Source organism: Helicoverpa armigera, chromosome 13, assembly GCF_030705265.1.
Source record: "Helicoverpa armigera isolate CAAS_96S chromosome 13, ASM3070526v1, whole genome shotgun sequence".
NCBI classification, from domain to species: domain Eukaryota; kingdom Metazoa; phylum Arthropoda; class Insecta; order Lepidoptera; family Noctuidae; genus Helicoverpa; species Helicoverpa armigera.
Window position 1 is genome coordinate 163,794 of NC_087132.1, and position 13,014 is coordinate 176,807.

The 13,014-nt window shown below is 37.3% G+C and overlaps 1 protein-coding gene across 1 annotated transcript in view; it reads right to left on the reverse strand.

The window, feature by feature from the left end:
- Positions 1-6,286: 6,286 nt before the first annotated feature.
- LOC110376881 (protein phosphatase 1 regulatory subunit 14B) overlaps positions 6,287-13,014 on the reverse strand; it is a 36,805-nt gene continuing 30,077 nt past the window's right edge. Inside the window, exon 6 of the mRNA XM_064037545.1 lies at positions 6,287-10,014. Within this exon, the coding sequence (XP_063893615.1) occupies positions 9,973-10,014 (42 nt within the window). The 3' untranslated portion in view covers positions 6,287-9,972. The remainder of the gene's footprint in view (positions 10,015-13,014) is intronic.

The following is a 13,014-nucleotide window of genomic DNA, read 5'->3' on the forward strand; positions in this document are numbered from 1 at the left end:
CGGAACTTTTTTTAATCCATAGACTTTAGAAGAAAAGAGATGTGTCCAAAAATTTGTGTGTATAATTGATTATGTATGAATGAAATCAGTGCATGCATAAACTTCGTGTGCGTTCGCGCAGCGGAATGTTGTTGAATTTAAAGATTTTAATTATGCAGATAATTAGTGTAAGACGTCCTATAATTGTGTATGGTAAATAAAAATTTGTGTATGCAGCCATTGTGGAGAAATTCACCAAAAACAGATTCCGCTGGGCGAACGTTGTCCTGGCGGAACTTTTTTTAATCCATAGATTTTAGAAGAAAAGAGATGTGTCCGAAAATTAGTGTGTATTTGTGTATAATTGATAATGTATGAATGAAATCAGTGCATGCATAAACTTCGGAGAAATTCAAGTTTCCGCTACGCGAACGTTTGGCCATTAGCTAGTTTTCATATAAAGCGCTTACATAGAGAGCTGTAGATTTTTACATACGTTGTTTTGAATTTGTTTATATTTGTTTAAAAAACAGATTTAGAAAAAGTTGTAGGGTTTAAAAGATAAAAATATAAACGTAAAATACACTTATTAGGTCTTAGTTCTTAAAGTATGCAGTTTGGGGTCTAGATTTTCACGTTTACACAAACCTTGTAAGTGTCTCCAACATGTTGCCAAGTATCAATGATGTTCCGTTAGTAATTAAAAAGTTATAGGATATTTTACCATGAACAGATCACTGTTTACAAAGCAGTCGAATATCACGACCTTCTAAAGCAGTGGTTCTTAACCTTTTTGACCTGAGGGACCACTTTGACCAAAGTTGTCTTGCCGGGGACCACCTCATCGGTTTACCTTAATTAGTACTCATTTCTTTAATATTTACCAAAAAAAAATGAATTTTGGGTCAGCTTGGGTCAACTCAAAGCTAAACGCATGTTGGCAGTTGTGTAGGTAAGCAAATGCAAATAAAGAAAAACTTGCCTATGTAGTTTCCAAATGCGCGAGCGAAGCGAGCGCGAAATTTTTATCGGACTTAAACCAAATATTACGTGAAATGTAGCCCAAACGTACTTAACTTTTTGTTTGTTGACAAATTCAAAAATAAGGGCATATAGTTTCTAAATACGCGAGCGAAGCGAGCGCGAAATTTTTATCGGACTTAAACCAAAAAATACGTAAAATGTAGCCCAAACGTACTTAACGTTTTGTTTGTTGCCAAATGCAAAAATAAGAGCCATAGTATAGATTCTGAATACGCGAGCGAAGCGAGCGCGAAATTTTATCGGACTTAAACCAAAATATTACTTAAAATTTAGCCCAAACGTATTTAACTTTTTGTTTGTTGACAAATGCCAAAATAAGGGCATATAGTTTCTGAATAGGCGAGCGAAGCGAGCGCTAAAATTTTATCGGACTTCAACCAAATATTACGTAAAATTTAGCCCAAACGTACTTAACTTTTTATTTGTTGACAAATGCAAAAATAAGAGCATACAGTTTTTGAATACGCGAGCGGAGCGAGCGCGAAATTTTAATGATTTTTTAAGACTCGAAAACCAAAATTACGTAAAATGTAGCCCAAACATACATTTTCATGAATGGGGGGGACTAGGTACGACACACCCGATATATGTACGTCCATACGAAAACCCCCGCTCGCAATTATAAGTCGATAAAAATTAAGTTAGATAACGTATAGCAACGTCGCGAAGCTAAGCTTCGCGGACCACTTGGAATGCCTCCAGGGACCACCAGTGGTCCGCGGACCACCGGTTAAGAACCACTGTTCTAAAGGAATTGCATGGTAAAATGTATGCCAATAATTAGTTTAATCATTCAACTATTCACTTGCAAAATTTCATGTCATTAAATTCAGTAATTAAAGAAAGACAATTATAATACTGACGGAGCATCGAAACCCTACATAATCCGACCAAGTTCGGATAGCTACAAAAAAGCGGCCGTGCCATATGTCTAAGCAACGTTCTTAACTTGGAAGGTTAGTATATTTATTAATATGGTACAGTTGCGTGCACAGGCGTTAAAACAATTGCATTTCTTGAATGAAAAATATTTTTTTAATAATAATGCCACTATCTACGACATTTTAGTTAAAATACGTAACGTTTATTAACGTTATTTTTATCACGTAGTCAAGTAATTTATGTAAGTAATAATAGTAAAAATATTTTTGTACACGGATATTTAAATAGAGAAGTACTGGTTAATTGAAGATTTATTTTTATCGTAGATAGTGGCATTATTATTAAAAAAATATTTTTCAATCAAGAAATGCAATTGTTTTATTTTTTCCTAACGCTTGTGTACGCAACTGTACCATATTAATAAATACTAACCTACCAAGTTAAGAACGTTGCTTAGACATATGGCACGGCCGCTTTTTTGTAGCTATCCGAACTTGGTCGGATTATGTAGGGTTTCGATGCTCCGTCAGTATTATAATTGTCTTTCTTTAATTACTGAATTTAATGACATGAAATTTTGCAAGTGAATAGTTGAATGATTAAACTAATTATTGGCATACATTTTACCATGCAATTCCTTTAGAAGGTCGTGATATTCGACTGCTTTGTAAACAGTGATCTGTTCATGGTAAAGTATCCTATAACTTTTTAATTACTAACGGAACATCATTGATACTTGGCAACATGTTGGAGACACTTACAAGGTTTGTGTAAACGTGAAAATCTAGACCCCAAACTGCATACTTTAAGAACTAAGACCTAATAAGTGTATTTTACGTTTATATTTTTATCTTTTAAACCCTACAACTTTTTCTAAATCTGTTTTTTAAACAAATATAAACAAATTCAAAACAACGTATGTAAAAATCTACAGCTCTCTATGTAAGCGCTTTATATGAAAACTAGCTAATGGCCAAACGTTCGCGTAGCGGAAACTTGAATTTCTCCGAAGTTTATGCATGCACTGATTTCATTCATACATTATCAATTATACACAAATACACACTAATTTTCGGACACATCTCTTTTCTTCTAAAGTCTATGGATTAAAAAAAGTTCCGCCAGGACAACGTTCGCCCAGCGGAATCTGTTTTTGGTGAATTTCTCCACAATGGCTGCATACACAAATTTTTATTTACCATACACAATTATAGGACGTCTTACACTAATTATCTGCATAATTAAAATCTTTAAATTCAACAACATTCCGCTGCGCGAACGCACACCCCAAACGGATGATTCGATTGTAATGCGGTTTTTTTGTTTGAAAGGAATGTCATTCGGGAGTGTTCTTAGCTATGTTTGGTGGAAATCGGTTCAGGTCTTCAAGGTCATCAGCTCGTTTGATAGGTGTGATAGGAATGTTACACGCTCAGTTACTTGCACACATATGTGGGATCTGAAATTTGAAACACTAATGTCTTCTGGAACCACTGAGCTGGTCTGCTGTTAGGGCACGAAGATAGAAGACGTAACCCTGAACTGCCTTTTAGTAAACGCATCGAGTTTGGGCTCGTTGAATTTGTCTTGACGAGTTCTCTTCATGTTTCTAATTGACGAGAACCTGATGCTAGAAATGGGATGTGACGGATGATAATTTTTTAATTAACAGTTTACCTATGAAATTTTGTATGAAAAAATTTGAACGTTTTTTTTAATGTATTTATCAAAGTAAGTACATAATTACCCATGCAATCAATGCTTCTTTGCCAACTCAGTGGCAGTGAATTGATGTCCTTCTTAAAGAAATTAGCTGGACGGGAGGCAATCATTTGTTCGGGTAGGTACCTACTGAATTTTTTACCCGACAAAAACTTATCCAAATTCTGGAAAAGTTATACCTCGTGTGTAGGCGCAAGGTCTGGTGACTGGTGGACGACGGAAAAAATCATTCATTTGTTTGTCTGTTGAGCAATGCAAGGCCAGTCTCGACGCATACTTCGCGCTAGCGTTCATTGAGTTCGTGGGACGTCCATTTGTTAAGCTTTTTTACCTTGCCAATTTGACGTAAATGGATCAATCTTGTTTGGACGCTAACGTCGAAAGCTTTAGTCGTAGATTGTGTATCATCAGCTTCCACAATCGCCTTTAATGAGGGTTTTCTAAAATGGCGTCCACGAGGTGGCAGCACCGAGTCGTCAGGTCCAGGGCCCCGATTCTCCTAATTTTACTTAAGCGTCATACGATTCACGTTCGACTCGATTCGACTGATATCCGATCCCGACTCGATTACGATTGAAGCGTATGTGGCATTCCGCTATTTTTTCTTTGAAATAAACGTTTTTATCCTTTTCTGTCATTCAATAATGAATAATTTTGTGTGCAAATGATTTACGATTGCAAAATGATTTTACAGCAAACTACCGTATAGACCAAAATCATCAAAATAGCAGACCAATCGCACACCAATCAAATGTCAATCGAATACGATTGGTCTTTTATTAGTAGCAGAATGCCTGATATGATTAAAACTGCTACTACTAGCATATTGCGATTCGATTTCTATTCGATTTTGACATTATTAACCTAGGAGAATCGGGGTCCTGGTAACTGTCAAAGTGCTTATCTTTACTATGAATAGTGAACGATTTTAGTGTTTTTTTTTTTAATTTTATAATTAAAGCACTGCATTATTGTTTTACTATTGCGGTTGAGTAAATAAAAAAAACTAAATCATATTGTGTTAACAAATTTTTCAACAAGCTTTTCCTTAGTACCAGTGACTTTTGCACCCTCTCTCTTAGCTCAATTTTTAGTTCGGAAACCTTATTCTGACCGTAGTCCATAATAAAATCAATAACACTTCCAATATAACAGAATTTCAATAAACAATAAGTTCGGACCCTACAATTCCATACTATTTGACAGCTGTTTGGACCAGACGCATACGTGGCGCCACCCGGTGGCAGAAAAAAGGGAAAAAACCCTCATTCATCGTTGTCGACCAAAGTCTTCGGTTCAACTTTCAGGTCGAAATTTCCAAAACGGAAGCGAGGACACCAATAACAGGTGGTGCGTTAGTTAGCAGTGTTAGCTCCGTAAACGTCGTTGATGTTACGTGCCGCTTGTGCCGCGTTGCTACACCACGGTAATCATATTCCATTGTTACTTGATTTTTTAAGGTATCCATGATAAAGAAGAAGATTGAAATGCGATGACAATGTAGCCAATTAATCAATTAAGTAATGACTACTTTTGGAAGAAGAATTCTGTTTTTTTTTTAAAATAATTTGAAATTAGATACAATTCTTTGCCAAACAAAAAATATTATGATTCGAAATTGCCATTACCGCAGCACGGCAATTTCATAGGTAAAGACCTAATATTATACCTATTTTATTTATTTTTAGTTGAAGTAGTAGTAGTAGATACGCATATATTTGGATAGGCTGGTCAGTGGCGGAGTAGTATCGGGTGGCACTTTGCAATTATAAAACTATACAAAAAAAAATATTCTTCAATAAGACAGTTCAAACCAGGAGTTACTTTCTTGTTAAATAAAGGACTAAAAAACGGAGTAAACTTTTTGCTAGGTTTTACTTAAAAACTGGAAACCGAACACTCCAAATTTATTTTATAGCGCAAGCCAAAAGAGCCCAAAAATTTTTAGATTTTGGGACACAAGTTCTAAAACCTAAAGCAAAGACAAAAAAAAACGGTTGTCTGTAAAGTCGGTTTAAGGCTCCAGCAGACCGGATGCGTATGCGTAGAGAGCGTTAGCACAGGTAATATGGAGTATACACCGCTTGCGTAACGACGCGCGTGTCTACGTTACGCAAGCGGTGTGGCCTGTCTCATACATTTCCATACATTACAACTCATGGTTACGCCGTAACTACGCGCGTGACTACGGCGTGGTTACGCATACGCATCCGGTCTGCTCGAGCCTTTACTGACGATAGTCGAACGTGACAACGTCATAAGAAATTGATCGTCAGATGTCGAACGCTGCCGAAAGCGGAGGCCGATCGTGCCTCTTTGTCGCTCATTGCGTGCTCTCGCTTGCACTTCAAGCCTTAAACGGAACGCCTCAGAGCGAGGTAACGCCGCATGAGTCATGTTTTTTCGTGCGTGCAGCCGGCTCCATCGATTTATAAGACGTTGTCACGTCAAAAAGAAAACAACAGTAAAGTGTAGACGACGTGGCCGTAGTGTAAATCTACCGCAACTGGCACTACAAGACAATTCATTAATTTCATTGAAATTTCCTGATCCAGGGGCGTTTCGCGGCTTCCGGGTTATTCCCATATTCTCCATAGGTTTAGACGGCCCTAACAACTACAACTTAGGTTTTTTACGACAAGGAGTTAAATAAAAGATGTTTATTTTATTAAAATTATTTATTACAAAGTGCTTCGACCTGGCGATCGCGAACACTACCGAGACTAGGTCCAGTGCACCACCACTGGTGCAACGATGTGTAACGCATCGGCGCTGCGCACCAACACGAGCCGTCTGGGCGAGGTCACAGGCGCCCAATGTGGAAACTACTTCCAGAGTATAAAAAATAAACAATACTCACTTATAGTGTAAGGATACAGTAGTGTGTACCTACACACCTACACTTGTTCTGGCCACTGGTTGAGCAGTAGCGCGAGCTCGGAGCGTAGCTGCTGGTGCAGCAACGCCGATACGTGCGCAAACCTCTAAGCTCACTTCTCACAGTTTTGCTACTCGTATATTCTATTATAAATTACATTGTCACTCACAGATACGGAACAGACATGGCGTAGATATGCCGCTTTGCTTTTTCGACAGCTAAGTTATAATTACGTTTTTTATTTACAATTAGCAAATGATTGCTTTTGTTAATACACATACGTTACATTCCACACGCAGTACACTCAGTGCCGGATTAGCCACGTAGCGTAGCGTAGCAAAAGTAGCAAATGCCCCCGCACATTAGGGGGCCCCGCGCACCATCGTTTATCTCAGGGGTCGGCAACCCGCGGCCGATCGATGTCTTGCGGCCCGTGAACGTTTTGTAGATACATAAATATGCAGAAAATATAAACGAAAAGGTTGTGTGTTTGTACTTTTTGCAGTGCACTACGTACAAGTTCTAGACTAATTTGATGATTTTTTCTCTGTTTTCATGCTATCCTATCGCCAGGTAACATACTGGGCTATATTTTATTCGGTTACGGGAAGGGAGTAGTTTTCACGGACAAACGAAACACCTGGAAACGTATAGTTAGTTAACTAAATGCTTGCTCTATGTTTTCATCTAACAAAAAATTAGCTTCGCTCGCACCTTACACTTAGGTCATTTCTGTTCTTTTTCATTATTCAGGCCTTGACCTCCTTAACTAAAAATTTCGCTTACTTAACTACATTGAATTATTCATTTGGTTGAATGGATATGTAGGAATTTTTTCTGTTTGGGTACGGCACCCTAAAAAATCGTTTATCAGTAAAATTGATGAAGAAATTGCGCTCGCTTCGCTCGCGTATTTTCAAAATTTTTCTCGTGCATTTCTTGCCTTTCAAAAGGTTGCCGACCGCCGGTTTATTCGACCCAAGAAAGACGGACAGAGAAATCTCAATAATAACCCTGTTCATACTCAAAACGGGGACCTATTGGTCGAATGTGCTCCGGGCCCCGCGCAAGCTTAATACGGCACTGAGTATGCTTACAAATAAAAACAATGTGCCGAGTTTAAGCAAGTAGCAGGTTCCTACGGCACATGTAATACAGCAATATGCATGTCACCGGAAAATAATAAGAACTGCAAGTTTATAAATTTCCTTGGATCCGTTAGTCAGTAAAATTTCCACGCAAATTGATAACATACACATAGATTCAGGATCCCACTATGTCCAATACCAATGTAGTGCGTGTACAGTATCAATACACACACATGTCTGATTATTTAGGTCTAGATTATATCTATATAATAACAAAAATATATTGTATAATAACATATTGTAGTGCAGGGGATAGTAAAGGCATATATACTTAATTTACATAATGAACATACATTTTGAAATTTGAAACGCTATTCCGGGACTGGATACTGAGCATAACCACTTGTTCCAGGCTTAATCTTAATATCTGGGTACCTTCTTACTTACGTAACATCGGCACAATTTAAAGTACACATATTATGTGCTGTTACATTTATAACAAATGGTCATATCGATAGTTTTTATTTGTATGTATGGTTTATTTTTAATTAAGATTAAAATTTTAATTAAGGCGGCCCCTAGACCTACAATATGCAATGTGCAATATTTTATATTACCTACAATACAAATATTGTGCAATGGGAGGTTTTCATTTCTTTCTTCTACATAGAATAAAATAGTTCTCAAGAAAATTATAGATGACGCTGTACCTATTTTACTGGGCAATTAAAAAATGAAATGATTTATTTGCTAAGAATGTACGTACAAAAATATGGTGTTAAGTGTTGAGTCCAGTACATTCTATGATTAGGCATGCAAACATTTATAAAATATAATAATAAAGTAATAGATTTCTGCACAAATTGATTTCAAAACCTTTCGGACATTCGGATAAGAATCTGGGCGACTTACTTTCACCTTTTGTTTGTTATTGCCATTTTCTATTTTGAATTGTTGAAATTTTGTTATACCTACGACTTGAAAATTACATAGGTAACGTTGATATGATGTAAAGCTCCGTTCCTTACAGTAAAGTACCAAGATCAGCGCCATCTAGGCATCAGCTATTAAAATAATTAAAAAGGTAGTAATGGTGGTAACCATTACGACAAAAAACATTGTGCAATCTTCAATATCGTAACTAATACTGCGCAATTCAGTTGACCGTCTAGGGAGCGCCTTACACTAATATTGACAAGTACATACATAAAAGACCTTCTAGCCAGCCAGAATCAGTTGAACAAGATACCACTTATTGCACGGTAGCCAGCCATAAGAGTATTTACCTACCTATTTAATTTGGAGAGGTCTATTGGTCGACAATCAATCACTGATATATTTTCCAAGAACATCACTCTGATGACTAAGTAGTGATATTATGTTGTTTAAAGAGAAAGCCATTCACAGGGCTGCGCCCAGGTTCTAGGCTGTGCAAGTCCGGTCGCCAAAATCAACCGGAGCGGCGCTTGTACCTCTTTATCGGTCTCGACCTACACCTATTTCTAGGATTGTAGAATTACCTACAACCCTGTGGGGCCCAGTAGGTATCGGGACATCATACTTCCAATGGGTATTTAATTAATTGAATGACAAGCCACAATCTAGAGAAAAATATCAATAAATCGAACAGATTGGAGGAAGCAGCTTAACACGTTTTGATTTGAAAGGCTTCAACCAGGCAGAGTAGTTTCTTGAAAACTCACGGGCTAAGCCTTCATTTTTCTTAATATCTAACGCGCTTACAGACACGTTCATATTTCGGCGTGCTGCTCGAACCGTTAATGATCAAATCTGAATATTACGATTTCTGTGATCAAAGACGATGGGTCGGCTCAGCCTATACGATCAATTATAATTGCGTAATATTCCAAATAGAGAACAATTGACCGCATAAAGTTAATATTGAAGATTGCGCAATGATTTTAGCTACATTTTTAGTGCACAATATTTTTATTGCAATATTGCGAAATAATTTAATTGATCGTCTAGGTAACGCCTTAAAGATGCTCACACTGTAACAAACTTATTTATTTAAACGTAGCAACGCTAGTACAAGTTTCGCATTTGGTTGCAAGCGCGATTCCAAAAACGTGCTCATACGCGCGGACAATAAATATAATGATCCGAATATCTTATGCTTAAGACCAACAACTAACTACATTTTGGTCGTTTACGTCATTATGAAATGGTTCGTCAGTAATACATATGCCGGTGATATGTATGCCCGGAGCGGCGCGCTCCTGCACTACTCACAACACGTATTCTAAGCTAAGGACATAATGATTAGTACCTACTATTCTTTAATTATACCTAAAGGAAGACGGGGCTCACCTGCAGACCCGCTCCTCACGTTCGATCCTTGAGATTTGCTTCCATAACCTACAGGGTTTTCGCTTTTTCTAGCAAGTCGTTTATGAATTTCTGAAAAGTAAATAATATTGTAAGTTATTTGGATTGATAGGAAAAAGTCATTGTGGCCTAGTGAGTAAAGATCAAACAGATATCGAAGAGCAAAACTACTCCTTCCGAGATGGTATGACACTTCGTAGATGTTTAATGTAGGCTACCATCTGATACTGCTTAAGCTGTGGAATAGAGATTTAGACAGTAGGTCCAACAAATTGACGGATGTATTTATTGTAACGAGATGAAATCCACAGTGGGCCGGTTTAATCGTTTGTTGCCCGTGGTACTACCAATAGTACTACCAGTAGTACCACGGGCAATTTTTACTTCCCGTAGTACTACCAAGCGGTCTGGTAGTATCACGGGCAAGAAAAAACTACCCGTGGTACTACCGTCAATATTATAGGTTTTTTCAACCCTTTTGTTGTCACAGTTGATATTGTCATCCTAGAAAGAGAATTGAAATATATATATTTCTTAATGTTGATATATTTTTCATCCCACCATCTCGGAAAGAGTATTTTTACCCTTTGATATCTGAGCGCAAAAGCCGTTTTTATCCTCTAGAGCGGCAAAGTGATTTGAATTTAGAACATCGTGTGCAATACTCCATTTGTGACAATCTTGTTAAGACTTTTCAAACAAATACATATTAAACAAATAAAATACTGGTTAAAATAATTATTTAATTAATTAATTTTTATTATTGTTTTTACATAGATTTTAACCTTGATTCATTTTTAAACTGAGTTTTCAAATAAAATGATCTTTAATAGGTACTTCTTTTTAATTTGATACTATATGTGCGCGCCATTTTGTTTTTTAGCATCTAGTAATTTCCTCGATGAGGTGGAATGAAAAGTTACGTGTTGCACTCGAGTGCAAGATTCACCACCTTTTGATTCCTCGCTATCGCTCAGGATTCTAATTATTGAAACACTCGCTACGCTCGTGTTTCAATTTTAGAATCCTTCGCTTGCTCGGTCATCAAAATTGAGCCCGCGGTTAAAAAGCAACTTTGCACTCTTGTATAACAAATAAGTATTGGTACTATTTCGTAAATAGATCTGGTAGTTGTGAAATTTTTCATTGCTCAAAATCGACAAGAGTCATTAATACACTTAGTTTTTTTTTCACAAATTTTATAAGAATTGAATATCAACTTACGTTTTTCGTTTACACCTGCAGAATTAATAAATCATTTTGATTTGTTTAAAATCGCAGAGTATGAAAAGCAGGTTCCCAATTCTCCTAAGTTAATAATGTCAAAATCGAATAGAAATCGAATCGCAATATGATCGCAATAGCAGTTTTAACAATATCGGGCATTCTGCTACTAATAAACTATGCTAATAAAAGACCAATCGTATTCGATTGACATTTGATTGGTGTGCCATTGGTCTGCTATTTTGGTGATTTTGGTCAATACGGTAGTTTGCTGTACAATAATTTTGCAATCGTAAATCATTTGCAGACAAAATGATTCATTATTGAATGACAGAAAAGGATAAAAACGTTTATTTCAAAGAAAAAATAGCGGAATGCCACATACCCTTCAATCGTAATCGAGTCGGGATTTATCATTTATCATTTATCAAACGTTTTATCCTTTTCTGTATCCTTTACAATTGCAATATAATTCTAGAGCAAACTACCGTATAGATAGACCAAAATGGCAGACCAATCGCAAACCAATCGAATGTCGTTGGAATACGATTGGTCTTATATAAGTAGCAGAATGCCCGATATGGTTAAAACTGCTATTTGGTTAAAGCTGCAATATTGACATTATTAACCCCTCTGCTCGAAAAGATTTTGACATATTACTTTACCGTTGATTCGGCGGGAATTTTGAATCGCGACATGGAAGTCAAAAATTTGTACTAACTTTCAACACATGAATTCTAAGTCCGTAATGCCTGATCAGAAGTATTACTATATATATGTGGTGGCCTTATCGTAGACTTGACCACTTCATGAAATGACTCGACCATTTCATGAAATGGTCCCGTTTCATGAAATGTCTCACTGTCTATTGGCCACATCATGATGTGACTTGGGCAAATCAATGATGAGAAATCGTTTCTCGATATGTGCAACTGAAAGCTCGGCTTCTTCATGAAATGATCAAAATTAATTGATCACATTGTAAAATAGTTATGTAAATTGCCCCTAGGGGCGCTGCCAGCGCTTTATTTACGTTTGAAGATGGCGGCCGTTGACTGCATTGAAAATTCTCGCAGCGAAAAATTGAATAATTCGTTTGAGGAAGAAAGTGACAAAAGAGTGTACGACGAAAATAATAATAATATAAAATAATTCTACGTTGGTGAACAACGTTTTTTAATTATAAGGTTATAAAACAAATCAAGAATAGTAGGGTGACCACGCCAAAGAAGTCCATGGACTATTACTGGCTGTTAAAATATGAAGTTATTTAAGGAAAAATGCCTCGAAGATCCTGCTATCCGTATAATTCCGATGGAGAAGTATTTTGAAATATTAAATAAAGTTCATAAAACTGATGGACAAGGTTGACGACTAAAAATGAAAACCTCTTGCGAGTAGTAGCGAGTGTAACATCCACCAGATACAAGAACCTACCGCTCTCAGAACGCATCCCAAACGAGCCAGCTGAGCGCAGACCTAGGTAAGGTGGGGGAAACTCATCTACCCCTATAGTCTGCAACATAGTACCTATGCAACAATAATGTCCTCTTAGCCAATTATCGGCTACGGCGGCTGTTCTCATGTAAGGAGATTAGCCAACTGCGCAGGACATATTATAGTGCACAAGAATTTGCGAGGTGACACACAGATACAGGTGCACTCACTATTTCTTCACTTCCATAGCCCGATGGGACGGCAATCCAACACGACCGGAGAGAGATCGGGCGCAGGACCGACATTTACGTGCTCTCCGATGCACAAATACCAACTTCCAGGCTGCGGGCTGTTTCGTGAAAGTCTCTAAAACCCACAAAGCGATTTCGGTTCGACCCGGGAATCAAACCC